This window comes from Sparus aurata, chromosome 14 (genome assembly GCF_900880675.1).
Source record: "Sparus aurata chromosome 14, fSpaAur1.1, whole genome shotgun sequence".
Lineage (NCBI taxonomy): Eukaryota > Metazoa > Chordata > Actinopteri > Spariformes > Sparidae > Sparus > Sparus aurata.
Window position 1 is genome coordinate 24,125,663 of NC_044200.1, and position 26,420 is coordinate 24,152,082.

The 26,420-nt window shown below is 46.4% G+C and overlaps 2 protein-coding genes and 1 long non-coding RNA gene across 5 annotated transcripts in view; 1 reads left to right on the forward strand and 2 right to left on the reverse strand.

Moving 5' to 3' along the window:
• Positions 1-26,420, reverse strand: part of LOC115595755 (NACHT, LRR and PYD domains-containing protein 14-like) — a 965,684-nt gene that overhangs the window by 170,708 nt on the left and 768,556 nt on the right.
• On the reverse strand, positions 130-26,396 carry shank3b (SH3 and multiple ankyrin repeat domains 3b). Of its 3 annotated transcripts, XM_030440553.1 has the most exons (27): positions 26,095-26,396; positions 22,481-22,652; positions 22,096-22,299; positions 21,589-21,660; positions 21,377-21,485; positions 20,965-21,116; positions 19,977-20,106; positions 19,719-19,756; positions 19,488-19,604; positions 19,302-19,379; positions 18,391-18,457; positions 18,014-18,245; positions 17,203-17,378; positions 17,007-17,120; positions 16,838-16,913; positions 15,256-15,338; positions 13,823-13,947; positions 13,615-13,747; positions 13,285-13,365; positions 13,179-13,196; positions 12,558-12,688; positions 12,316-12,409; positions 11,198-11,809; positions 10,674-10,961; positions 9,158-10,457; positions 9,035-9,061; positions 130-7,830 (listed from the first exon to the last, which is right to left on the reverse strand). In XM_030440553.1, exons 2-27 carry the CDS (start codon positions 22,646-22,648, stop codon positions 7,248-7,250), a joined length of 5,208 nt encoding a protein of 1,735 aa, XP_030296413.1. In that variant the 5' UTR covers positions 22,649-22,652; positions 26,095-26,396; the 3' UTR covers positions 130-7,247. The 3 variants fall into 3 exon arrangements, with proteins under 3 accessions (XP_030296413.1, XP_030296415.1, XP_030296414.1); XM_030440555.1 differs by lacking the exon at positions 9,035-9,061 and having other exon boundaries at positions 18,014-18,236; positions 26,095-26,395; XM_030440554.1 differs by lacking the exon at positions 9,035-9,061 and having other exon boundaries at positions 26,095-26,395.
• On the forward strand, positions 13,390-15,079 carry LOC115595824 (uncharacterized). The gene is made up of 4 exons (XR_003986784.1): positions 13,390-13,404; positions 13,631-13,766; positions 14,267-14,391; positions 14,857-15,079. It is a non-coding gene; the product is annotated as an uncharacterized LOC115595824 (long non-coding RNA).

Below are 26,420 nucleotides of genomic sequence, written 5' to 3' on the forward strand. Positions count from 1 at the left end.
GGAGAAGAAGCTCGTCACTCATTAACTCGGCCCAGAGATTCAGTGTCCAAACGAGCCCAGAGGTCAGAGGTCAGAGGTCACAAACCTGTTGACTCTTATTGTGAAAGAACCACACGTGAAGGCCAATCGTTAACTTCGTAATAAATGACAGTTTATTATAAAGATTACAATCTGTTGCGTTGCAGAGCTCATCGGTTGTCATTGTGTGCTCTTCAGTTTTTAGAAAAGGGAAGAAGAAAAAAAAACTAGAAGTACACACACGCCACTCACTCCAGAAGAAACTACAAACATACTGTAAAAAGAGGAAGCTAGAAAGGAGGAGGAGGAGGAGGAAGAGGGAGAGGGGGAGGAAGAGGAGGAGGAGGGAGGAGGAAGAGGAGGAGGAGGAGGAGGAGGAAGAGGAGGAGGAGGAGGAGGGAGGAGGAGGAGGAGGAGGAAGAGGGAGGAGGAAGAGGGAGGAGGAGGGAAACCATTAAACCATTATAACCAGGTGAATATCAGGAGGAGGAGGAAGGTTTCACACGCAGGTTAGAAAGCCAGGATTCTCAGCCAATCAGCAGGAAGCTGAGGCGTCGCAATGAATCAGTCAACAGTCAGATGAGCAGTGGCGGCCATTTTGGCTCTTTATTCCATCGTCTTCTTACGATCAGTCAGGTTCTGTCCTTTTCATTAACACTTAGACTGAGCGGCCATTTTGTGCCTGTCTTGTGGTTTGTAATTAGCAGTGGTGGAAGAAGGATTCTAATCAGTTACTTATAAAAATACTCTATTACAAGTTAAAGTCCTGCTTTTAAAAGTTCACTTAAAGGTGCAGTATGTAGGAATTTTAGTCAAACATTCAAGAATTAAGTTAGCATGCTAACAAGCTAGCCCGTCGGGGTCCAAAGCTCAACGTAGTGATGTGAACACCAACCCTGTCGCTCCAAGTTACAACTGCTAGCTGCACAGCTAACTAAGCTAACCGGAGCTACATTAAGTGATTACTGCGATGATCTGCTGCCTCCTTTTTGTTTGGATTAGAATTCAACAGGTGGCTAATTCTTAAATGTTGCATCTTTTCTAAGTAAAAGTTACAAAAGCAACAACAAACAAAATGTACTCAAAGTATAAAAGTAAAAGTACTCGTGGCTACTGTCAGTGTCGCACTGCTTAATAACAAAGTGTTTCTCTGTGAACATGGAGCTAATGTTAACTAGCATACTTCATATAAATGTGGTGAACTAGCGGAACTAGCATGACGTAAAGTACAACGACCTCAGAGTCTTGTTCTTATGTGCTCACTTACTTTCAACCACTGCTAATTAGCAACACATTTTTCTCTTTAGGGGGAAACACTTTCAGTAGTGATTCATATGAATGTCATTTTCAGCTGTTGTTAGCTAGCATACATTTAGCTTCAGGAAAAGAGTCCCGATACAGAAACTTGCAGAGGTGAAGAACCATAGACGAGACAGAACAGCTAGCAACACTGGTAGCTTCCATTTTGTAGCATTTGGTGATGACTTATGCTCATCACCAAATGCTACAAAATGGAAGCTACCAGTGTTACCAGCTAGGCTAATTACTAGCACTTAGCTTGATTAGCATGGCAGTTTTTTGTAAACATTACGCTGTTTGTATTTTAATGGTCTTGCATTAATTTTTAGCAAACAAAACCTACACTTTGAGTTTCTTGCCCAGGTTTCACTCGACCTTTTAGCAGGACGTGTTGCTAGCAGAGCGACTCGCATTGTCTCAGTCATTAAAGGAACAGTTCACCCAAACATGTAAATCTATCAAAAACAAACAAACGTCTGCGTCCAGCTCGTCTGCAGTGATCCAAGTCTACAGAAGCTCAGAGACCACAACCTGATCTGAGAAGACGTTCACACCGTGTTTTAAGCAGATATGCTAACAATTAGCTGCCAAGCTAAACGTGTTTGCATGCACCCCGTCTGAAAAGGTCTTTTCAGATCAGTTTGGGTTCTGGAGTTCTGGAGACTTGGATTACAGCAGATGAGCTGCGTGGAGACTTCTGATGTCTTCAGTTGTTTAGGAGATAAGAACTGAACTTTCATTTTGGTTGAACTGTTCCTTTAAGTGTTTAACTAGCATGCTAACATGATCGGACAGGGTGTGTGTTTCTGTATCAGGACGCTTCAGGCTGCGTTTGGTTCTCTCAACTTCAGGTTCAAATAAAGACGGAACTACTTTCCTAAGCGGAGGAGCATCACTGTCCTCACTTCGTGTCACGGATGAGACTTTTAGCAGCAGGTTTGCTGGTTGTGTTTCTGATTGGCTGAGAAATCCTACGACAAGTGAGTGACCTCATGTGTATGTTAGCGTACAGAGGGACTCCCGCGGGGGACCTGAGGTCAGAGGTTCAGAGGTCACATGACCTCCCCATCACTGATTAGTATTGTTACACTGCAGAGAAAGCGACAGCCCACGTCTCCTTCTGTGAGGACTGTACAGTAGACTATAGTCCATTATAATATATATATACTATACATACAGTATATATGTGACATGTGATATTCACTCAGTGCTGACCGCCACACACACACTTCCTCTACCACAGTCATGTTTGTGGACGTGACCTCTGCGCAGCTGAAGGCATCTGTAAGTACTTTGTTTACCGGCTGATCCGATATCTACGGTCTGTATCGGTGGAGGCGATGCTCGTGATGTCACAGTGGGTCGAGGTCACCGCGATCACAACGACTGAACGCCGACGTCGTGCTGCGATCTCGACGTCGAGCTTTAACGCTGCCAGAACACTGAACCTGTCCAGAACGTGAATGAGCTGAAACAGACTGTGAGCTTCAGCCCGCCTGGCGCCGGTACCAGGACGAGCTGGACTGAACATTGTGATCTTTGTTCATTTTGTGCAGAACTGTTCTTCACTGTGACGTCGAACGTGACGTGTAGCAGCTCACAGACTGAATATCACACGTGGATAAAGACTTTATAGACTACAGTCTACCAAAATATGACTTTTTACACTTTATTGTCTACTATACTTTACATGTTACACTATAGCTACATCATTCTATGGTAATATATATTATACAGACTATAGAGTCTACTGTCATGTGCTGTACATAGACTTTACATTCTACACCTCTGTGCTCTGAGACTCGCTCCCGTTGAAGGGCGCCGTGAACTTTACAACTTTGGGATTCGTGATTGTGGCTCGGCTCGCGTTCGGGTGCAGAAGTCTGAGAAAAGCTGGATAAACGCTGAACGTTTGTCGTCGTGGAAACAGGCACTGTAACGTTGATTGTGCTTCAGAGGGGAATCAGAGAGGAGGGGACGGGAACACGTCGGGTGGATCGGATCGGGTCAGAAACAAGTTCACTGCAGGAAGTTAAAACTGAAAGAGGGAGCTGTAGCAGCGATGGAAAACTATCCCTCCAGAGTCGACCGCTCGCTGTTAACTCGGCTTACCGACTTCAATCAGAGTCATCTTCAGACACGTTAGCTTTAGCAGCAGTTAGCATCGTCCTCGTGCTGGGTTCGAACCGCATTCAGCTCGCTAGCAAACAAGATCCAACATGTAAATCAGACAGCTTCTCTGTTGGAAGGTGGATTTTTACACCTTGAGGCTAACAGATTCCATCTGCTTCCAGTCTTTGTGCTAAGCTAGGCTAACACATCTGGACTTGTCTCTGCATCAGACGGACGAAGGAGCAATGTTTTTTAAATAATTTTGCCCAATAATGTTGTTAATAATGCGGTTGGACCAGATATTAAATAAGTCTTTACTCCTGTGGTGAAGAAGGTGAGATGGCAGTCTGCAGGAGAAAAAAGTGAGACGGCAGTCTGCAGGTAAAGAAGGTGAGACATGAGAAAGTGAGACTGCAGGAGAAGAAAGTGAGACGGCAGTCTGCAGGAGAAGAAGGTAAAGAAAGTGAGACGGCAGTCTGCAGGAGAAGAAGGTGAAGAAAGTGAGACGGCAGTCTGCAGGAGAAGAAAGTGAGACTGCAGGAGAAGAAAGTGAGACGGCAGTCTGCAGGAGAAGAAGGTGAAGAAAGTGAGACGGCAGTCTGCAGGAGAAGAAAGCAGTCTGCTGCAAGAGAAGAAGGTGAGACGGCAGTCTGCAGGAGAAGAAGGTGAGACGTGTCTGTCGAGGCAGACGTGTGATTTTTGACTTCGGGCTGTTTTAAATGAAACTGACTTTATGTTTATTGACTGAACGATGACGTTGAATGTTTTTGTGCGGGAAAAAAATCAGGAACTTCTAATTTAAAAGTTAAAAAGGAGAATTGTTTTAGTTTCTGTTTCTCACAAAAAATTATTTTATTTTGGAGTAACAAAATACATAAAACACCAAAATCCCTTCATGTGTGAAACTGAGTGAATTTTTAAAAAAATTTTCTATCAGTTTCACACATGAAGGAATTTTGTTGAAACATTTGTGGAAACGGGTGAAAAAATATTTCTGAAGTTTTGTTTTGTGAGTGGAAGTTTTCACTGTTTCACACATGAAAAAAGAAAAAATTCTCTGAAAATAAATTTCTTCTCTTTGTTTCACAGATTAACACAAATAAAAATTAACATTTATTCTCCTGTGAACAAATATTTTAACTTGGTGTTACACAGGAAAAATTTTATAAATCTTCAGGATTCTTTTTTCACCTGTTTTCACAGATGCTTGAATAAAAGTCGTTCATGTGTGAAACTGGTAAAAAATGAAGGTATTTTGTTGTTTTCTGTGTGAAAGCAGGTGGAGAAAAATTCTGTAAATGTTTTTACTCTCAAGTTATTTTGTGTGAAACTCCCTAAAAAACTAAAAGTAATTCTCCTTTTTAATGTTTTAACTCTGTTTTCCACAAATGTTTTCTCTTTTTTTCACAAATTAAATAAAGAAAAAACTGAAGGAACATTAAAAGATTGTTCAGCTTCAGTTCTCAGGAGAGAAAACAATTTAGTTCAGACTCAGAAAATGTTTCAACAAATAAATATAATACATCTTCACTTGTCCCTCGGGGCTTCCGTAGAAACGACCTCAACTGTTTAAAAAGTAAACAGCTAAATTTCAGGCGCGACCAATGAAAATGTTGAGTGGCACCTCGAGCCCCGACCAAAGTAAATGATAAGTCCTAAATTACCTGTCAGCTGTCTGAACACTGAGAATTAATTTAACAGGTCAAAGTCGAAACAAATCAAAAATGTTTGAGGCGTTTTAAGGCAGAAACACGTCAAATTAATTCAGAACGGGTTTCAGTCCGACCGCGTCTCAGATCGTCAAAACAAATTGTGGCTTCACGCGAACGTACAGTAAAACTTTAATGTCCCGTTTTAAACTCTGTACAAACTCTATATATCTATATATGGTCTGGAGGAAACTCCACATATGGCAGGGAAGAAATCCCCAATATGGCGGCGAGGAAACTCCATATATGGCCTGTTCCTGGCGAGTGATGGCCGGCACAGCCACACTTGATTGATTATCGGGGGAGTTGAGTCAGCGTGGTGAACCTAATCGATCAGGTGTCGTGTGTGGGAGGTGCGGGGGGGGAGGAGGAAGGTATCGTCTGTACAGATGGCTTTAAACAGATAGCACCATGTACAGTGAGCCCTCAGTACGCAGGTTAGAAACCAGAGAGGTTTACAGTTGGAGCTCTGCTGCAGCTCTCCCTGAAACACAGCACATCAGCACAAGGTCACACTCATTGACAAATCATCATGAATTCCAACACATCACCGAAACGACCCGGAAATTCAACTCATTGTCAAATCATAAGGAACTCAAAATCATTGTCCAAACTATTATAAACTCTGTAAGTCATCACCACCACGTTATTATTACTTGTTATTCATAAACTCTAAATGATCGGTATTAAGATAACGAACTCAAAAAGAAACACAAATTCTTCATGAGTGATATTTGGAAAAAACAAAAATAAAAGAGAAGTCACGAGAAACTTTTCTGTGGAAGGACAGAAACATCCTCAGCTAATCTCCGGTTGTTAAGCTAGCTCGCTAATCGTCCAGCGCCGCTCGCAGAAAGTCCAGCTAAACTCGTCTGGGGAAGCAGAATGGCACGAAGGAAACGACCCGTCTCATTGGATCATCATCGTTTGTCTGATCAGCTCTTCGATCGATGTCCCATCACCTGTTCAGACTGGCAGTACAGCTCTGTGTCCAGGATGCTATATGCTAACGTAGCACTGTATAACACTGTGTGAAGCGGCTAACGGCTATATTACGTAGCAGTATGCTAGCTCTGACAGGACGTAACAAACTGAGGGGAACAATTTAAGGCGCAGACACTTTTTAATAAACTCCATTGAACAGATTAACAAGTCGATGGAGAAAAATTTAAATAATGTGAACAGTTTTATTAATTAATCGCTTATTTTTATGTATTTTTACAGGCAAACCTTCCAACGATTCACTGCTAACAGATTATCAAACATTATAATTAGCTTGTTTCTTAATCAAGCTTATATATAATTTTAGTTATTTTGTTAAACAGAATTGTATATCACGATTTTGTCCCGCCCAAATATTAGGATACGCGATGTTAATGTCAGGCGTTAGCGTGGCTCCTGGGTAGCTCGCCACTTTCTCCTGCTTGAAAGTTAACATATTGCTAAACTGGCGAGCTGGTGTTCTGTGTTTGTTAGCGTGATGTGTGCATGTCGCTACTTCAGGCTAATTAACATTTAGTAACATCCTGAATATCAGCGTAATTTGCTCGCCGCTGTGACGACTCTGCGTGCATTTTCTTTTCAAAATAAAAGCCTCAAGATGCCGTAACAGCTGTTGGATATTTGATATTGTAAAAATATAGCATGTGACATTCAGCGCTCCGTCGTTGAACTTCTGAAGATGGACAATAAGTTGTTAATCATAAACATTTGAAGGCTTTTGATAATATTTCTGTACTTTTAGATCAAAATATACGAGATGTAGCTTCATCCTGTCCAGCAGATTGTGGATCGTCTGTTGTCTTTACTTTTACGGCGTGAACACACGAGCTGTGAGACGACTGAGGTCAGACTGAGTCTTGGAGTCTGTAACGAACGCTGGACACAGACGCTGGAGCTACGAGTCCTTCGAGGCCGATCGAAGAGCCGAGCAGACAAAACGTGACGACGTCGCTCAGAGATCTGGGCTCAGTGTTGGTAAAAAGGTCTAAAGATTCAGTCACTGCTAAGATATCCTAGTCAAAGAGATGGCCTAGTGTCTGACCCGAGGTCAGGGGTTATGAGGTCACAGTTCAGGATGTCTAGAGGTTAATGATCAGAGGTGAGGGGTCAAGTAGAACCATCCAGCAGCTGTCTGAGCGCCCTCTCGATGTTGATCCGGTGTCCCAGTCTGGTGACGCCCAGCTCCACGTAGTCGTCTTTGGTGAGCGCCGGGAGGTGGGAGCCTTCGATCTCGTGCTCCTGGAAGCGCTGGCGGTGTTCGGCCAGGCCCACGCTCTCCAGCCAGTCCCCCACGTCATACTTATTCCACAAGTTGAGGGGCCGCTGCCTCCAAGGCCTCAGGGCCAGCAGGGGCCCGCTGAGGACCGGGGAGGGGCAGGGGGAGGCGTGGGGCGAGGGGGAGGGCGAGCGAGACCTGGTTCGTGCACTGGCGCTTCGCATCACAAACCGAACCTCCTTTGGTTCTGAGGGGAGACTGAGACTGGACGACTTCAGGATGGTGAGGCCGCGACCCGAGCTCAGGTCCGGCCTCTCAGAGGGGGAGGAGATCCCTATTGACCTATCAGATGGGGAGGGAGAGGGGGAGGGGCTCCGGCGGGTGACGGGGTAGCGGCTTCCTGGTCTGACGGTGTAGCTGGCTCCGTATCCTCGCTGGGAGATGGTGTGGAGTTCACCGAGACTGGAGAACAACCTGCAACACAACAGACGGTTTATATATGACACAAACTTCACATAACGTCGTTATCAGCTGATGTTGCTACTGACGGCTCGTTAAGCCCCGCCTCCTTAATTCATAGTAACTGTAGAAACATCAGCGGACAAAAGAAACGTCTTGTTTTAATTTTGCTGGTTAAAATGACTTAAATACATTTATGCTAATATTAAAATCATCTTTATTCTCTGCTAAAGGTTTAAAATCTGCATTTGATGTTTCGTCCAAACTACAGTTGAGCGAATACTGAAAGTTTTAAACCATCATCCGACTGAAATGTGTCGTCATCCGTGATCATCAATTCTGAGGCTGTTTACGTAAATACTTTCCCAATAAATAATGAATATACCAATTTCTGATCAACATCAATTTAAGACTTGCAACTTCCTGCTCGTCCCAATCACTCGCTCATCTACACATTCATCATATTATTCTGAAGCCAACATGTCCATAAAGTCAATAATGGATTTAGAAGACCAAGAAGCTAGTGATCAGTTCATGCTGGCTGCTGATATGTTATTGATATGTTGGATATTTATTGATGATTGATTGCAGCTTCCATCAGAGCAGATAAACATGAAGGTAAATAAAAAGTCGCCACTCCTCAAACTCTTAATATACAAAACATGGAACAGGAGCTTCATGCACACAACATGCTGAACAACGCAAAGCTTGACGGGCCTCGGTACCAGAAGAACTTATTTAATAATGATGGATTCAGCTTCTGGACCAGAACTGATGACAGCTTTGTGATTTCCTTTTCTTTTAATCTAAAGAAACGGATGTTGTCTCTCGTTCTTCCTCTCGTTAAACTTGTTCTGTGTATATTTTATTGTGATTGAGGTATTTTTGAAGATTAAATATTCTCACTGTCATTAAAATATTTGAATTAAACAGACAAGAAATAATAGAAACTGTAATAAATTCATTATTTTATACGTCTCTTGCCTCGCGTCAAAATGTCGAACAATACTGAGTCCAACACAGCGTCTGCCTGTCGTGGTTGTAAAGCTTTGATTGGACAGAATTGTAACAAACTATCAATCGAAGGTTTAAAAGACGGATGTGATCGTAATTTAAAACATTTAGTAGTTAGTCGGCGGTGGAGAAGCTGCATGTTAGTTCGCTGTTAGCGAAACTCTGAGCGATAACGAGAAAATGTTTACCAGAGATAAAAACCTACGATTTAGTCACTCCACTGTCCAAACATCTGCAACAACACAAACAACAGGTGAGGTTACAATGTGCACACACACACACACACACACACACACACACACACACACACAGAGGCAGTGTGTCGTACCTGGCACCTCCTACAGGTGACCTCCTGCCCGGGTCGAGGGGACTTGGCTCCTCCCCCAGAGAGTGACTGTCTTTGTTGAGCAGCTGCAGCCGGTTAGCGAGATCCAGTCCAGAACCGGCCCTGCCGCTCAGCTCCAGAGCCGACGCCGAGCGGCTGGTCAGGTCCACGGCCGACCCGGATCCCTGACCTCCCAGTGCTGCCGGACGGCCTCCGCCTTCATCCGGGCTGAGGCCCCGCCGCTCCTCCCGGTCGTCTCCGCCCCCCCACAGCTTGGACCTCCTCTGGAACAGGTAGCGCGGCTGTCGGCCACCTCCTCCGGTCGGGGAGGAGCAGAGCGGGGAGGAGGGGGAGGAGGAGGACGCAGCAGACGGGAGGAGCTCACTGTCTGATGACTGCTTCAGTAGCGGGTCCCGGAGAGACGAGCGGCCCCGGCCGATAGGTGAACGGAGGCGAGGCTTCAGAGCTATTGGGGAGGTGGCGGGGGAGGAGGGGGAAGGATGAGCAGCAGGAGGGGAGGAGGGGGAAGGTGGAGCAGGAGGAGAGGCCAAGGTGATGGAGGGAGGGAGCGAGCTGGGGGAGGAGGAGCTGTCGTGGAGCCGCTCGTTACCTCCTTCCTCCTCATCTCCTTGTCTGCCTAAAGAATCAGGACCACTTCCTCCTCCTCCTCCTTCCCCACCTCGCCGTGGCAACAAGGTGAGGGAGGATGGGGGGGGAGGGGCAGGAGAAGCGGCAAAAGCAGGGGGTGGAGTTACCAAGCCAATTCTGCGAAGCTCCTCCCTCGTCTCCTCGTCACTGGACGACAACAAGGCCGGTGGGAGTGTAACTGTGTAGGCCCCGCCCTCCTCCTCCGAGCTGCCCACTGTGAGGCTCCGGCGCCTGTCAATCAGAGCGTGAGTCTCATTGGACAGCGTTGGCAGGGGGGTGGGTTTCCAGCGCTCAGGGGAGGGGCCTGCAGGTGAGGTCACTCCTCCCTCTGTTTCTGGCCGCTCCACCTGTCCGTCAGGGAACAAGGGCGGAGTCATGCGTTTATGCCTCAGCTCGGGGCTGGTCTGGGGAGTGGTGCGCTTGGTTCGCTGCTCGGGGCTTGTCTGAGGGGTGGTGCGCTTGGACCGTGGCTCGGGGCTGCTCTGCGGGGTGGTGATAGGGGTGCGCTTGTGTCTGCCCTCTGGGCTGGCAGCCGGGGTGGGGATGGGCGTGGTGGAGGCAGAGGCGTGTTTCATTCGAGGCTCTGGGCTCGGCGTGCGAGCGGTGAGCGCTCGTTCTCGTGCAGCGAGAGCCAGGGCGAGTGGAGAGGACGGGTCTGAGGAGATAAACGGGGAGATAAAAGGAGGAAAGATTAAGTTGGATGGATTTTCATGCTTGATGATTAAAGTGTTGCTCTCTTTTGTGGTTCACATTGTCTACTCTGAGCTTTGGACCACCTGAAGGTTCTGTCCTGGTTTCTCTTCAGGTTCATCGGTCCGTTACTGTCCACACATCCTTGATTATTTACTAAAGGTTAATAAGTCAGACGTACCCAGAGGTTTCCCCGTCAGCGGGTGGAGGAAGGTGTGCGGTGTCGGTGAGGGCGACAGGACCGGCGCCGGAGGAGGAAGCTCTCCGAGGTCGTCCATTGAATGGCTCTGAGTGAGGAGGGGGGGCACCTGGTTCTCAGAGCCGGATCCCTCCACAGACAGGAAGAGAGACGACCTGCGGCCCTGAACCCGAGCCCGCTCTGACAGAACCTGCTGCTGGTACAGCTCCGCCCTGCTGGGGCTGCCGGGCAGCTCCAGTTTGGTCGGATCGTGATCTTTCATTCCGAGACCTAAAAGAAAAACAAACGGGTCAGACTGACAGACGTCACCATCAGCTGACTGCAACTTTAAATTGTTTCTTATTTAGCGCACGGAAACGAGTTTCTGCAAGCAAAGAGAGGAAAAATATATTTTAATTTAACTAGATTCAAACCGATAAAAGGAGTTAATTATTAGAAACTTTTGTAAAACAGGCACAAATGTAACTGACAGAATGAGAGAGAGAACGTGTGTGAACGGTCCTGACCCTGCTCCTCAACAGGAAGTTGTTTCAACAAAGGTGACTTCCTCCTCTGAGGCTTGGAAGGCGCGGCCTGCTGTCCCACGTTAGCGTAAGGGTTTTCTATTGGTCGTCCCCGGCGGCGTGACAGCGGTGAGTGCCCGAGGGCGGGGCTGGTGCTGTGGAGAGACAGCGTGGAGGTGTGTGTCGCGGTGTGCAGCGTGTGTGTTGCAGTGTGCGTGGCGGTGTGCAGCGTGTGCGTGGCAGCGGCGTGTGCGTCAGGCTGCAGCGGCGGCGTGTCCTGCAGGATGATCATCGACCTCGCCTTCCTCTGACGCTCAGCGTGGGCGTGGCTCCTCGACGGCGAATCAGTGAGTTCCTGGAGCCTCGGCTCCGCCCCTGGCTTAAAGCTGGACCGGGTCAGCCCCTCCCCTCTAGCCGGGGGAGGAGGGGGGAGGAAGGAAGGTGGAGGGCCGGAGTCCAGGAGGAAGAGCGGGGAGGTGGAGGTGGAGGAGGCAGACGGAGGAGGAGGCGGAGCTTGCTGAGGGGGAGGAGGGATGAAGCTGTCCGTCAGCGAGGAGCTCCGTGGAAACCGACTCTCATTGATCAGAGCCGAGATCCTGTCGTCCTCAGGTGTGCCTGCCAGGTAACCATGGAGACGTTCAGATAGAGGTACTCCACAAACACAGAATATAAACATTTATACAAACACACACAACTCAATGTGTGATTTTGAGATAAATACAGAAAATACAGAATAGAATGTTTCTCTATAAAAGCTGAAAGTCATGTTTTTAGTTTTCATCCAAATCTGAGCCACAGACGGACTCGATTGATTTAAAACTAAGTCAGTTGAACTCATTTTAATGATCCAATCAGAGACAGGTGGAGTTCTCCGGGTCGCAGGCGCCATCCTTTCCAAACCCGGACCGATGACTGAGACATTTGGACTGTTGGCCCATCGAGCGTTTCTGTTTAAATAGTTCTAGCCTTTACAGCACTGACGGCCCGGGAAACTCACAGTTGCAACGAACCAGCAGAATCTCAGTGACAACTGTGTGTGTGTGTCTGTGTGTGTGTGTGTGTCTGTGTGTGTGTGTGTGTGTGTGTCTGTGTCTGTGTGTGTGTGTGTGTGTGAGTCTCACCGAAGCTCTTGGTTCTGGACATTCCTCGGGGTAAAGCCATGGTGCTCTTCTCTGGCGCTGTGGGCGGCACCAGACCCTGACGCTCGAACAAGGACTGCACACACACACACAGAATGAGGACGCAGTTCACAAGAAAACATGGTGGAAACTTATCATGATTTATTAATTGATTATTGGAGCCTTGTGGTTGTAACGAGTCTCGTGATGCGTTCAGGTGTTCGTTGATTAAACACTCGTCTCACATTGATCTCGGCCTGTGTGATGCGTCGGCTGGTCGGTCTCTGTTTCACCGTCGCTGCTCTGAAGTCGTCTGCTGGTCGCGCCCTCAGCACGACTTCCTGTTGACCGACGGCCAACATCTCATCCAGTTTCTCTGCAGGAGACACGATCGCACCGACACGATCAACAAACAAACGTAACCAGACGAAGCCCCGTGATGTCACAACAAGACCACAACCACAGCAACATGACGCATCATGACATCAGTCAGCCGGACCGCAGAGACACGGAGGCTCGAAAAACATCTTTAATTAATTATTATAAATGTTTTGAATCTAAATTTAAATGAGTCAAAGTCACAAAGACGAACCAAACAAATCAATGACTCCTCACACTTCAGGTACCGTCTCCTGACTTCACTACATGTAACAGAGTATTTATACTTCAGTAAAGTATCCGAGTACTTCCTCCACCACTGGTGATGACCCGTGTTCAGTGATGTCGGCTACGGCCCGGCTGTTACGTCACGTAAACATCATCGCAACGTCAGTTCAACATCATGCCAAGAGACTGACATCATCATCACTGCAGTGTGACATCACAACACGGAGAACACAAACAGCAACAAACATCATGTGACTCACCGATGCGTCTCCTCCTGGCTGCAGACAGAGCAAAGGTCAACAACACACACTCCTACGGGTTGACTTAACTCTGCACGCTGTGTGTGTGTGTGTGTGTGTGCTTTACCTATCTCCTCCAGGTCAGCTGTCATGGACTTGGACCTGAGAGTCAACGAGGTGCTGGGTGCTCGTTTTGGAGGGGGCGGGGCTACAAGAGAACAACCAATCAGTAGGAATCACAGTTTTGGTTTGTGATTTCTACCGTACAATAATTATTAAAGACTAATATAGTTCAACGTGCAGTTTGTGGTTTCTGCCACTAGAGGTCACAATCGACACAAAGAAGAAAAGATGTCTGACGAGACTCTCAGGCGAGGTCGTGTTTCAAAGTATTCTGTGATTAAACTTCAAACAAGAATGATCTCTGAACACAACATGTAAAGAAAGTAAAGTAAACCTTTCTTCCTGATCAGGTTGGATTCTGATTTCCTGGAAACAGAGACGACCTTCATCAGCAGCCGACTTCCTCCCTGACGGATCAGAGAGACGACCTGCCGGTGTCCCACCTTCACCACGTCAGCGCCGTTCACCTGGACCACAGACAGACAGGTGAGGACACCAGAGGTTGAGTTAATGACGTCATAACGTTAAAAGACAGCCGTTACCTCTATGAGGAAATCTCCGGTCCGTAGCCCCGCCCTCCAGGCCACGCCCCCCTGGTCGACTGACTCCAGGTACTGCAGGGCGGGGAACGCCGGGGTGGGGGCGAACTCCTCGATGGGGGTCTCGGCTTTAAACAGAAAAAAGAAGAAGAAATATGAAAGATGGATTAAACCTCCCGAGACATAATATTTATTTTTTGTGAAGTCAGAGTTCTGAACGGTCCCGGTTAATTCATCAGAACAAAAGAGTGTCTCCAGGTGAGGAGAGGTCGCTGCAGGTTAAATTAAATGTTCTGCACGTGTTTCATCTTCTGTTGTTTGTCACAGCGGCAGGTCAGCTGGTCAGAATGAGAACAGACACATTAGCTCTTCATTGTTATCTCAGAACCATTTTCATGTCTGACTCCAGAGAATAAATTACAATCCTCTGATTTGTTATTCATGCAGAACGTCACGTGGAGTAATCAGTCGGTCCGGGAGGCTGCGACGCCGCGACCAACGTGAGTCCAGCCAGTTTTCTCCGAGCAGCACTGCAGCGTTTCCACAGTCACAGATGATGAGAGCAGGCAGAGGTTAGTCGACACGTGTCCGTCTGTGTCAAACACCTCGTCACAGGTGAGTTAATGATACTGACTAAATGTGTGCCGGATGAGCCTGTAGATCAAAGTGAGTCAGGAAAGATTCTTTGTGACGATGTAACTGCAGTTTTTACTGTAAAAAAATATGGCTCGATGTTAAAACACCAGATTTTTGAATGGAGTTTGGTCCAAAATGTTTCGTTATACAGACGAGCTCTGCTGCAGCATCTTTCCTCAGACTGATTCAGAATAACGTTTGTCTGGTGGTGATGAAGACAGACGTTATATATTGATCCTGTTTGAATTGTGTCATCGTGTGTGATTCATGACACAATTCAAACAGGATCAATACATTATGTTCACTAACAGACAGAAACAACAGAAGTAAAACAAAGTGAGCGGTTTGGTTGCAGCAGCAGTTTAACTCACTGACTCTTCCGTCTTCTGTTTCTGCTGCAGATCAGATTCTCACCTCCGTCTGACTTCCTGTCCGTTGCAACAACAGCCGAGGATCATGGGAATCGTAGTATTAAGAGCCGTCCAACCAAACCAACCTGAGGAGGTCTGACTGGACTTATTTATGTTTTCTGTGCTGCTGTAAATGTCAGCTTTGTTTGATTCTGTGTAGAACTCTGAGGAGATCGTTACAGTAACATTTATAAATAAATACGAACTGAAAGTCTGTTTCTAGTATTTTTATAAGAATCCGTCCTTATTATGAAACAGCGCAGCAGTGAGGAGTTTCACCACTCGTCCTCTGAAGACTCTGTTTTAAATATCCTTCTTTTTTCTTTTTACCAACACCTCCGAACACCCACCACTTCTCCACCCATCCATCCATCCATCCCTCGTTTCTACCTTTAGCTCCTCTGAGGACGAAGCCGAATCCCTCGCTCTCTCTCTTCTGCAGCACGGCCGTCTTCTCCTCGATCACATAGTCACTAAAACACACAAATACACTTTTATCAAAACATATTCACATTAAAAAGTGTTCAGTCAAAGTACTCATACCACACTGGGGCTATGAAGAACTGTGAAGCTGTCAGATAAACGTTGTGGAGTAAACAATGTGGTGAGGTAGAAGAACAGTACTTGAGTAAATGTCATTAGTTACATTCAACCAGTGAGTACACGTGTTTAGATGTCGACTGAACGTCTCAGGTCAAACTGTACGACCGGAGGGTGAAACCTGAAATATATGAAGGAGTCATATTTATTATTAACTGTTTGTGTATTTACATATTTTTTAATTCCTTAGAGTCTTGAAGTCGTCATTTACTGTGATGTCATATATTCTTCACATATGTCGACATTTTGTTTTTGTTTCTAAGCAGTGAAGTTTGTGGACAGAAGATGTTGTAGAACTGTAAAATCTGCTTGTAATAATAAATTTTTTTTGTAAAGAACACAGTGTGATTTCAAAAGAGCACAACAGATAAAGTTTATTATTCAATCTTTAAGAGTAGTTCCTGATCTTTTCATTGTTACAACTGATGGCATTTTATCTCTACGTGATAAATATGAAGTACAGTCTCTGTGGCGGAACCTGCAGGAGGTGTAGTGACGGTGTGCTACCTGCAGGAGGTGTAGTGACGATGTGCTACCTGCAGGAGGTGTAGTGACGGTGTGCTACCTGCAGGAGGTGTAGTGACGGTGTGCTACCTGCAGGAGGTGTAGTGACGGTGTGCTACCTGCAGCAGGTGTAGTGACGGTGTGCTACCTGCAGGAGGTGTAGTGACGGTGTGCTACCTGCAGGAGGTGTAGTGACGGTGTGCTACCTGCAGGAGGTGTAGTGACGGTGCAGTACCTGCAGCAGGTGTAGTGACGGTGCAGTACCTGCAGCAGGTGTAGTGACGGTGTTGTACCTGCAGGAGGTGTAGTGGACGGTGTTGTACCTGCGGGAGGTGTAGTGACGGTGTTGTACCTGCAGCGGTGTAGTGACGGTGCTGTAGGCAGGAGGTGTTACGGTGCAGTACCTGCAGGAGGTGTAGTGACGGTGTGCTACCTGCAGCAGGTGTAGTGACGGTGCAGTACCTGCATCAGGTGTAGTGACGGTGCAGTACCTGCAGCAGGTGTACTGACGGTGCAGTACCTGCAGCAGGTGTACTGACGGTGCAGTACCTGCAGCAGGTGTAGTGACGGAGACGTACCTGCAGCAGGTGTACTGACGGAGACGTACCTGCAGCAGGTGTACTGACGGTGCGGTACCTGCAGCAGGTGTAGTGACGGTGCAGTACCTGCAGCAGGGTGTAGTGACGGAGCCGTACCTGCAGCAGGTGTACTGACGGTGCGTACCTGCAGCAGGTGTAGTGACGGTGCAGTACCTGCAGCAGGTGTAGTGACGGAGACATACCTGTAGGAGGTGTACTGACGGTGCGGTACCTGCAGCAGGTGTACTGACGGTGCAGTACCTGCAGCAGGTGTAGTGACAGAGCCGTACCTGTAGGAGGTGTAGTTGTCGTAGGATCCTACAGTGTAGTGTCTGAACAGTCTCTTGGTGCGGTCCTCCCTCGTCTCTGAAACGCAGACATACATCATGTAGAAGAGTGACGCTCGGCCACAGACGGACGTCTTGTGTTAATCTATAAATATCAGCAGTGATTATTCACCCAGTCGCGGGTCGTACTGTCTCATCTGGACTTCCTCCACGCAGTCGGCAGGAAACCACCCGGTTCTTCCTTTAACGCTTCCCTCCCAGAATCCACCTTCACCTATAGACAGAACTATAGATCCACAACACACAGAGTGAGTGTCAGCTCCGCAGATCTCCACCAGCATGGTCTCGTGTTGCTCCTCCTGTCTGACCTTTGACCCGCTCTCCTCGGTGCAGCTGGATCTCTCCCGTCCCCTGGGGCACGTGGGAGCGCGTGGCGATGAAGGTGCGACCCGGCACGGCGCTGTACAGCCTCCTCTTCCTCATCTGAGGGGTGAGGGGAGGGGAGGAGGGCGGGCTGGTCTCAACATGGCCGCCACCGCTGGGGCTGCAGACAGACAGGTGGAGGGGAGATACAGGTGGAGGCGACACAGGTGGAGGAGATACAGGTAGAGACAGACAGGTGGAGGTGATACAGGTAGAGACAGACAGGTGGAGGAGATACAGGTAGAAACAAACAGGTGGAGGAGATACAGGTAAAGACAGACAGGTGGAGGAGATACAGGTAGAGACAGATAGGTGGAGGAGATACAGGTAGAGACAGACAGGTGGAGGAGATACAGGTAGAGACAGATAGGTGGAGGTGACACAGGTAGAGAGAGATAGGTGGAGGTGATACAGGTAGAGAGAGACAGGTGGAGGAGATACAGGTAGAGAGAGATAGGTGGAGGAGATACAGGTAGAGACAGATAGGTGGAGGTGATACAGGTAGAGACAGACAGGTGGAGGAGATACAGGTAGAGACAGATAGGTGGAGGAGATACAGGTAGAGACAGACAGGTGGAGGAGATACAGGTAGAGACAGATAGGTGGAGGAGATACAGGTAGAGACAGATAGGTGGAGGAGATACAGGTAGAGACAGGTGAAGGTGAGACAGGTGGTGTCAGGAACACTTTGTTGTATGTAAATGATTGAATTCTGTTTTTATGTACGTGTGTGTGTGTGTGTGTGTGTGTTCTTACCTGAGGCGGCGTGTGTGTCGTCGTAGCGAGTGTGTGTGCGTGTCGTGGTGCGTTTCTAAGCTTTGGAGGGAGGGGCCAGGAGAGGAGGCGGGGCTCTCCAGAGCGTTGTCACTGGCTGAGCGAATCAGAGAGCGAGGAGAGGACAGACCGTTTCCAGCTGACGTCCTGGTCAGGCCGGCTCGGCGGCGCTTCGTGTAGGATGGAGTTTCTCTGAAGGGAACTACTTGGACGCATATAAACATATATACACACACACACAAACACACACACACAGACACACACAGACAGACACACACACAGTTAACTTCACCAGCTACTGTTGTACGTGCACGCACACACACCGTTTAAATGTGTGTTCACACTCTCAGCCAACTCACCAACGTCAGAGGTTTTGTGGATCTTAATGATTTCTGCCAGATCAAAGTTCCCAGCAATTATCGCCACCTACACACACACACACACACACACACACACACACACACACACACACACACACACACAGAGCTATATCAGACATTAGCCTTTAAATATATCCATTAAAGGACAGGACGGCCTTTATTCTGTTTTTCAGTTTGTCTGACTCCATCGTCGGTTCCTACTGAAGACGTCAGTCTTTAAAAACCTGTTTCTGAAACAGCTGCTGACTTTTTATCACACAATCAGGAAGAACGAACGTTTTATCTTGTCTGGACACAAGTTTAGCCAACAAGCATTCACCTGGTCTGTCTGGTAGTTGTAGTTTTTATCTGGTAGTTGTAGTTTTTATCTGGTAGTTGTAGTTTTTTGTCTTGTAGTTTTTAGTCTGGTAGTTGTAGTTTTTATCTGGTAGTTGTAGTTTTTTTGTCTGGTAATTGTCATTTTTGGTCTTGTAGTTTTTAGTCTGGTAGTTGTAGTTTTTTTTCTTGTAGTTTTTTATCTGGTAGTTGTAGTTTTTTGTCTGGTAGTTGTAGTTTTTCGTCTTGTAGTTGTAGTTTTTGGTCTAGTAGTTGTAGTTTTTGTCTGGTAGTTGTAGTTTTTTGTCGTGTAGTTTTTCGTCTGGTAGTTGTAGTTTTTGTCTGGTAGTTGTAGTTTTTCGTCTTGTAGTTGTAGTTTTTGGTCTAGTAGTTGTAGTTTTTTGTCTAGTAGTGGTAGTTTTCATCTTGTAGTCGTAGTTTTTTGTCTTGTAGTCGCAGTTTTGTTGTTTTATGTAAAAGGCAGTCTGGTAGTTGTAGTTTTTGGTCTGGTAGTTGTAGTTTTTCATCTTGTAGATGTAGTTTTTTGTCTGGTAGTTGTAGTTTTGTTGTTTTACCTGAAAGGCAGTCTGGTTGTTGTAGTTTTTGATGTCTTTATTGGCTCCTCTGAACAGCAGCACTCGGGCACAGCTGTCCTGCAAAACCAGCAACAATACATTTATTAAACTTCAAAATAAAAGCACATGACACACAGCAAGTCAACAACAGGACTGATGAGGGAACAACCTGTTTTCACCAGTTACCTGGTTGTAGAGAGCACAGAGGTGCAGTGCAGTGTTTCCCGATGCATTCTGGGAACTCATGTCAGCACCATAGAACAGCAGGTGCTCCAAGTGCTGCACGTTACCGAAGCGACATGCCTGCACACACACGCACACAAATCGTAATTATATAGGCAAGGTAATTGATGTGTGTGCATCTGTCTGTGTCTGTGTGTGTGTGTGTGTGTGTGTGTGTGTGTGTGTGTGTGTCACCTGGTGGATTTCCTGCCATCCGTTCTCATCAGTCATCCCTGAAACCATGACAACAACAATTCTTCAGCAGTGTTTTTCTCACAAAAGCTCAAAAATGAAAAAAAGCAACCACAGTCTGATGTCTAAAAGGCAGCAGTGGTGGCATCTCTCTCTCACACACACACACACACACACACACACACACACACACACACACACACACACACACACACAGGTGTCAGTGTATAGCAGCTGGATTGGCTCTGCGAGCCTCCGTACCGATGGTGGCGTGGTCCTGCAGCAGCAGCTCGCAGCAGTAGGGGGCGCCGCCCACCATGGCAGAGTGATACAGGGGAGTCAGTCCTCTGCTGTCCTTGTAGTCCGGAGACGCTCCGAGGTCCAGCAGAGTCTGAGGACCAGATCGGAACAGGACAACACTCAGTGACGTGTTGTTGAACTCAAGGACGATGACACATCAGGATAAAAAAAGACCAAAGACGTAAAACTGTTCATGTTGAAGGTGAATGAACACAAACGTTAAAGCCTCTGTGGTGAAGAAGCTGCTGCTCCAGTCACACAAATGTTCAATACTCAAGTAAAGAACTTCAAGACAGTTCTGTCCCTGCCGGTACCAACAGAACCCAGTGAGAGGTTTGTATGTTTGTTCTGGGTGATTCTACAGAAACGTCCACTTCTGAAGCACAAAATGACTTAAAACTGACTGAATCTTCTAACATTTAAACTCAGAAACACGTTATTCCAGAACTCACTGACTCTAGAATACACAGACATGAACTCTGTGAGGAAGGTAACACCAGCGACACCATCCATCTTTACAAAATGGCTGCCACGAGGCATCAGCCCACCATGTTGTCACTCATGTAACACTCAATAATCACGCCATTTAATCCTTTTGTATTCTAGTTTCTAACAGTTCAACAGAACATGTGTCTTCTAACTGCACCGAGTCCTAAATTCATTGATTTTCAGGGTCATCAGTGTGATTTTTATTTCACAATAAGAGTCACACGGTAACAACACTGATGCCATCCCACAACTATGTCATAATATCAATCCAGGATTTATTGTTTCTGTCGTTTCTATCATATATTTGATTGTTGTGGTTAAATTATTGCATTTTAAATGATAGTAAAACAAGGTTTGAACTCAAAATATGTCTCCTTCCTCCAGCGTGACTCTGAGTGCAGTCATTGTTCAATAACCTGTTGTTTTGTGATGAAATATTAAAAAACATGTCTTCTCTTACGGTGAGTGAGGAGCTGTTCCTGCAGAGGACGGCCCGGTGCAGAGCGGTGATACCGTCTCTGGTTCTGAAGTCCAGGTGAGCTCCTCCGCTGCGGAGCACTTTAATCAGCTCGCAGCTCTCCTCCAGCTGGACGGCCAGCGTCAGAGGACACTCTGAGACACAAACACAAGACTTATTACTGCTCTGAAAATAGACACACACGTCCTCTAAAGCGAGGCTGGAGACACGTGGGTCAGAGATGTGGAGGTTTTAATTACCTGTATATACATATTTTACATAATGGATTTATTCAGGTCGACTCTAATGATCTATGACTCAACATATTTAAATTTGACAGCGATAAGACCGCATTTAAATCATCATATAGCAAGTTTTAACACAGGAAACATAAAGAAAATGTGTTGGTGCTCACCCCCGCTGTCAGAGTCGTGGAAGTTGGGGTCCAGTCCCTTCTCCAGCCACTTGGAAACCTTCTCCACATTCTTCTGATGCACATGTTCCATGAAGCGCTTCAGGTTGGCCTGAAAAACACGAATTCATCACAAGAAAACTGATCAGTTCTCCTACAAACTCTCTTAAATCTCTTTTAGTTTGAAGGATTTTACGGTCTTGACATCACAGCACCTTGGTGTGAAGCTTGGCCAGCTGTTTGTCGTCCACGTAGCTCTGCGTGTAAATTCTCCTCTTGTAACGAAACTGTGAAACACAAGGTCAAAGGTCAGAGCTCGTTTCTACTAATGCAAACAGTCCTTATGCAGATGTTTCAGTCTTACATTAACACACAAACTATCCTAAAGAACGTGAAGTTAAATTAGCTTTTTCTTCTGAGTGAACATTTGGTAGCTTCCAGATACGTGGCTGTGTTTCAGTAACCAGGATTCATTCGGCTCCACCAACGCTCCAAATATCTGTAATCTTTGATTGGCCAGGAGTCAGGTGCAGTCAGGTACTGCCAAGATGGCGACCTCTTTAATAAACCTACAGGTGACGTCACAACGGCTCTATCTGCCATCCATATGTCAGGAAGTACCGACAGACGGACGAACACATTGTTGGTCTTGGATGGGTTTGTTGACAGAATGAAACAGACAGAGAAAACAGTGTAATCCTCCTTTAGAAGAGGACGCGTACCTCCAGGTATGGGATGGGCGTGATGGGCGGGAGAGGGTATTCCTTCAGCAGCCGCTCCTCGTCCAGAAACTTTCCGGCTCGGCCGTTGAACGCCGGCTGGAAGAGACCATAGTTCAAAACATCCGACAGAGACTGAGTCAACGTCACCAGAACCCTCTGCTTACTGGTCCAAACTGGTAACTCTGGGTCCAACCGCAAACACTTCTGAGAGAGCCAGAGACAGAGAAACAGACAGACAGAGAAAGAGACAGAGACACAGACAGACAGACACACAGGTTTGTCCTGCTGATTCATTCATGTCGTCTTTTTTTATCCTCCACAGTCATATACAGTATTTATATAACTGCGTTTATATATATACTGTATATATTTATGTGTGTGTTACCGTCTGCTGCAGGTCCGGGATGCCAATGCGGACGACAATGCTGTTTCCGGAGGGCGTGTCGTCCGCGTCGTCGTCCCTGGCAACAGCAGAGCCTGTCGGGTTGCCGTTAGTAACCGCCTGTTGCCGCGGGCGATCATGTTTGGTGTCAGCAGCCGGACTCAGAGGCATGTGGCTGAAACACACACACACACACACACACACACACACACAGGTTTGATTTCAGCACTACAAACAGGTTGAAAAGATGCTTCGTCATGTGAGAAAGTCTTCAGGCGGCTGCTGCTGCTTTAATTAGCATTCTCTGACATCTGCTGCTAGTTAGCGACCGAGCTAACGTTCACGAGCATCTCCGTTAGCATTAGCCAGGTAGCAAGACTGGACCAGACAGATTCACGGGGCCCATGTGCCACAGTGACACCTGTACCTGTAAACCTACAGAGATGTCAGAGGTAGGGGTGGGCAAAAATATCGATACGGCAATATATCGCGATACTTTGCCGCCCAATACAATATCGATTTTTCAACTCCTAATATCGATATATCGCCGAAGAGCGACTCTGCTGTGCGGCGGGTGTATTTCTGTAGTAGAGAGAGCGGCTGAGGTCTTTGCAAAATGGATGGCAAGTTAACAACGCCTCCGCAATTCAAAGCTGACGTTTGGAAGCACTTTGGCTTCAAAGTTAAGAGAGATAGCAAGAACAACGAGCTGGACAAAGAGAATATTACTGCCCGGAAATTTCATGGGAATTAATAAAATGGAGAGGCTGTTTTGAATGAAATAGTTTTGACTCAGTTTGTCCTCTGATCAATATCATCTGATGTACATATACAGGTACTTGTGTTTTCATCTTTATTTATATCGCAATATCGTGATACGTATCGTATCGTGACCAAAGTATCGTGATACGTATCGTATCGCGAGGTTCTTTCCAATACCCACCCCTAGTCAGAGGACAGAATTAACTTCCTGGAAATATTCACGTCATTCTGGTTTTTTGGGAGAGACGGATGAGAACATCAGGGTGAAATGTAAGTTGTGCTCGGAGGAGATGTCACCGACTGTGGGCTGTAAAGAAGGCTACAAAATGGCGGCGGAGTGGACGCATTCGAATGTTCATGTACAGCGTGTGTCACTGCACAGACAACAGGCTCCGGTAGGTGGGCGAGTAGCAGCTGACCTGCATGACGCAGAAATGTGGAGCTGACGAACGTGTTTATATCTGTGGTCACCTTAAGAGAAATACTTAAAGGAACAGTCCACCAAAATATGATAAACCCTCACTGTCACCTGTTGGTCCTTTCTGCATGAGGTTTGGATTGTGGGCGGGTCAGAACAACAAACATTAGTGTCTCCATACAGTGAACTGTTCCTTTAACATGACACCCTCGACTGTTATAGAAACTTTGGGCCTCACTTTTTGTTTCAGTCCCGTCTCTTGAACAAACTTCTCCCGGACTCGTCTCAGCGCCGGTGATCAGACCGACAGCTGGATCTGATCTGGACTCAGCGGCTTCAGTGAGGATGATATTAGAGTCTGACAGCCTCCCACAGCATTTTTCTCACCGCGGACATTTTGCATTCTCGGAGGTGTAAGTAACATCAGTGATAATGGCTGCTCTCCACTGAGGTGTTCCACCGCAGAACAAAATGTAACACGGCCGTCTTCAAAGGATTAATTACACGTGACGAGCCGAGACGCCGACGACTCGACTGATTGTTCTGTCTGTGTTTTCGTCTGTTTGCGGGTCGACATCTTCTTCAGATCGTCTGCTGACTCCGATCTGACCTCCACCTTCTCTAACGCTAATAATGGCCTCGGGATGTTACATCACATCCTGTTTTTCACCCTGAGTGAAATGTGCTCGCACACAGAAACAACAGAGAGCGAGAGAGAGAAGTGTCGGACTGTTCTGGAGTCAGAAGGTTTACAGACTGTATGAACATTATCTCAGAAACAAGCAGGCTGAATATCTTTTATTCTGTCTTCTCTTTAAGGTCTGCTGCGGCTTCAGAAGGTTCTCGACTCGTTTTCTTTCCTCATCTGGATTTTCAGCCGCCTTAAATATAAAAGACATGAATAAAAGTAATTCTCATTGGCTGAAATTTGTTGCTATAATCTTAATTTTAATCTGCCAATTTTCCTTCTGATGTACAATTTGGTCGCTACATGAACGTTATTATAGTGATCATGTTTCTCACAAAACAGGTAAAAAAATATTTTGTTTTTACTGTTTGTTTGTGAGCTGAATATATAAAATCCATTTTTGTTTTAATTATCTGAGTTTAGCGACACATTGTTCAGGAAGTCAATCAGTGATGCTAACGTATGATCCCAGCAGCCTGTGATGGCGTTTTACTCTCTGTCCTCGTTAGCTTAGCTTAGTATGACTCCAAACGGGGTCGAGCAGTCAAACAATACAACTTATTTTCATTTTGTCCCATCGTCCACTGATGATGACGTCACCGTCCTCACTGCTGACGAGCTGTACCTAAACAAATGTAATTAATCAGACGTTGCAGGTGACACAGTGAGTTTCCCAGTGCTTCCTGTCTTTATGCTAAGCTAACTGCTGCCTGCATCCAGCTTCATGTTCACTGTGCAACGATATATTTATTGACTATAACGTTCACTACGTTCTCTGTCCACCATTTTATTTGGTGTTCAGTGTAAACGTGTGATTCACCTGATAATCCTCAGAACTCTCAGTTTTCACATCATCACTTGTTTCCGTGTGAGTATATAAATATTGATTACAGTTGTTCTAACACTGATCAGGAGTCAGATAAAGTCCAACCCCCTGATAATTTCACGTATCTTTCCACTAACTCTTCCAGCCACGACCTCTCCCACTGCTGGTGTTACTTTCTATTCAACACAGCCCATTATAAAGTATTTAATTATCGTTTGTAGTAATCAACATTGGTGCTAATTAGCGCGTGATTACCATCCATGCCAGCGAAAAGAAAAAAAAACGCGGAGAGCCGGATTTTCTGCTTCCATCACAGCCGAAAGATAAAAGAGAGCGAGGAGGATGAGTTGTGAGTTGTCATAGAAACTGGAATAGCAGGGAATCCTGTGCTAACCTCGCAGTGTCACCATGTGTGTGTGAGTGTGTGTGTGTGAGTGTGTGTGTGTGTGTGTGAGTGTGTGTGTGTGTTAAAAAAAGCCCCCTGATCTACATGCTCGCTGTTGCCATGGCAACGCGGTTGAACAATTTTCGCAGTTCCCGTTTTAAAACTACCATCCTACCTGCTGACTCTCTCTCTCTCTCTCTCTGTGTGTGCTGTCAGCCTCGCTCGCCCTTCACAGCAGCAGTAAACTGAGCGTCCACACTGAAGCGCTCGCACATCAGGGACGCTTTTAACGATGGCGGGGAAACGTTAAAGAGGGTTTCTGATTTGTTTTTTTTAAACAAAATGCTCTTCAGAGTTTGGGTTCGACACGGCTGCTTCAACAGGACGTTTAAAGAAGAAGAAGAGTTAAATAAAGATTGTTAGGATTCATGCAGAAATACCACGAGACTCATATTATATTATATCCCAGATGGAGCTACCTGCTACTTCATCAACACAGGTTAAAGGAACAGTTCACCCAAAACATGAAAAAACCCACTCATCCTCTCCTCCCTCCTGTTGATATAAAGTCAGGTGAAGCGTCGTAGTCCTTGATTTAAAACGGAGAAACAACCAAAGAAACTAAAAATACTTGATTCAAACTTTAGCAGAATCAGCTGTTAGCACTTCCTGTTTGCAGGGTTCTCATGGATGTTCAGACGACTATCACTGGATCACTTTCATTTGGAATAAACCTTAAAACGTGATGTTTCTAAGGCAAGTTCTGCACATGTGAGGAGCGTCTGTTTGGAGTATTTCTAAGCAGATTTATAAAGTCCTCCTCTCCTCCTCCTGATGATGTAAAGTCCTCCTCTCCTCCTCCTG

Coding starts and splice junctions, on each gene's coding strand:
- shank3b (XM_030440553.1), bottom strand. CDS start 22,648: ATGCCTCTGAGTCCGGCTGCTGACACCAAACATGATCGCCCGCGGCAA. Junction 16,914..17,006: donor ACAGTACGACCCGCGACTGG/GTGAATAATCAC, acceptor TCTGCGTTTCAG/AGACGAGGGAGGACCGCACC. Junction 12,410..12,557: donor TCACACAGGCCGAGATCAAT/GTGAGACGAGTG, acceptor GTGTGTGTGCAG/TCCTTGTTCGAGCGTCAGGG.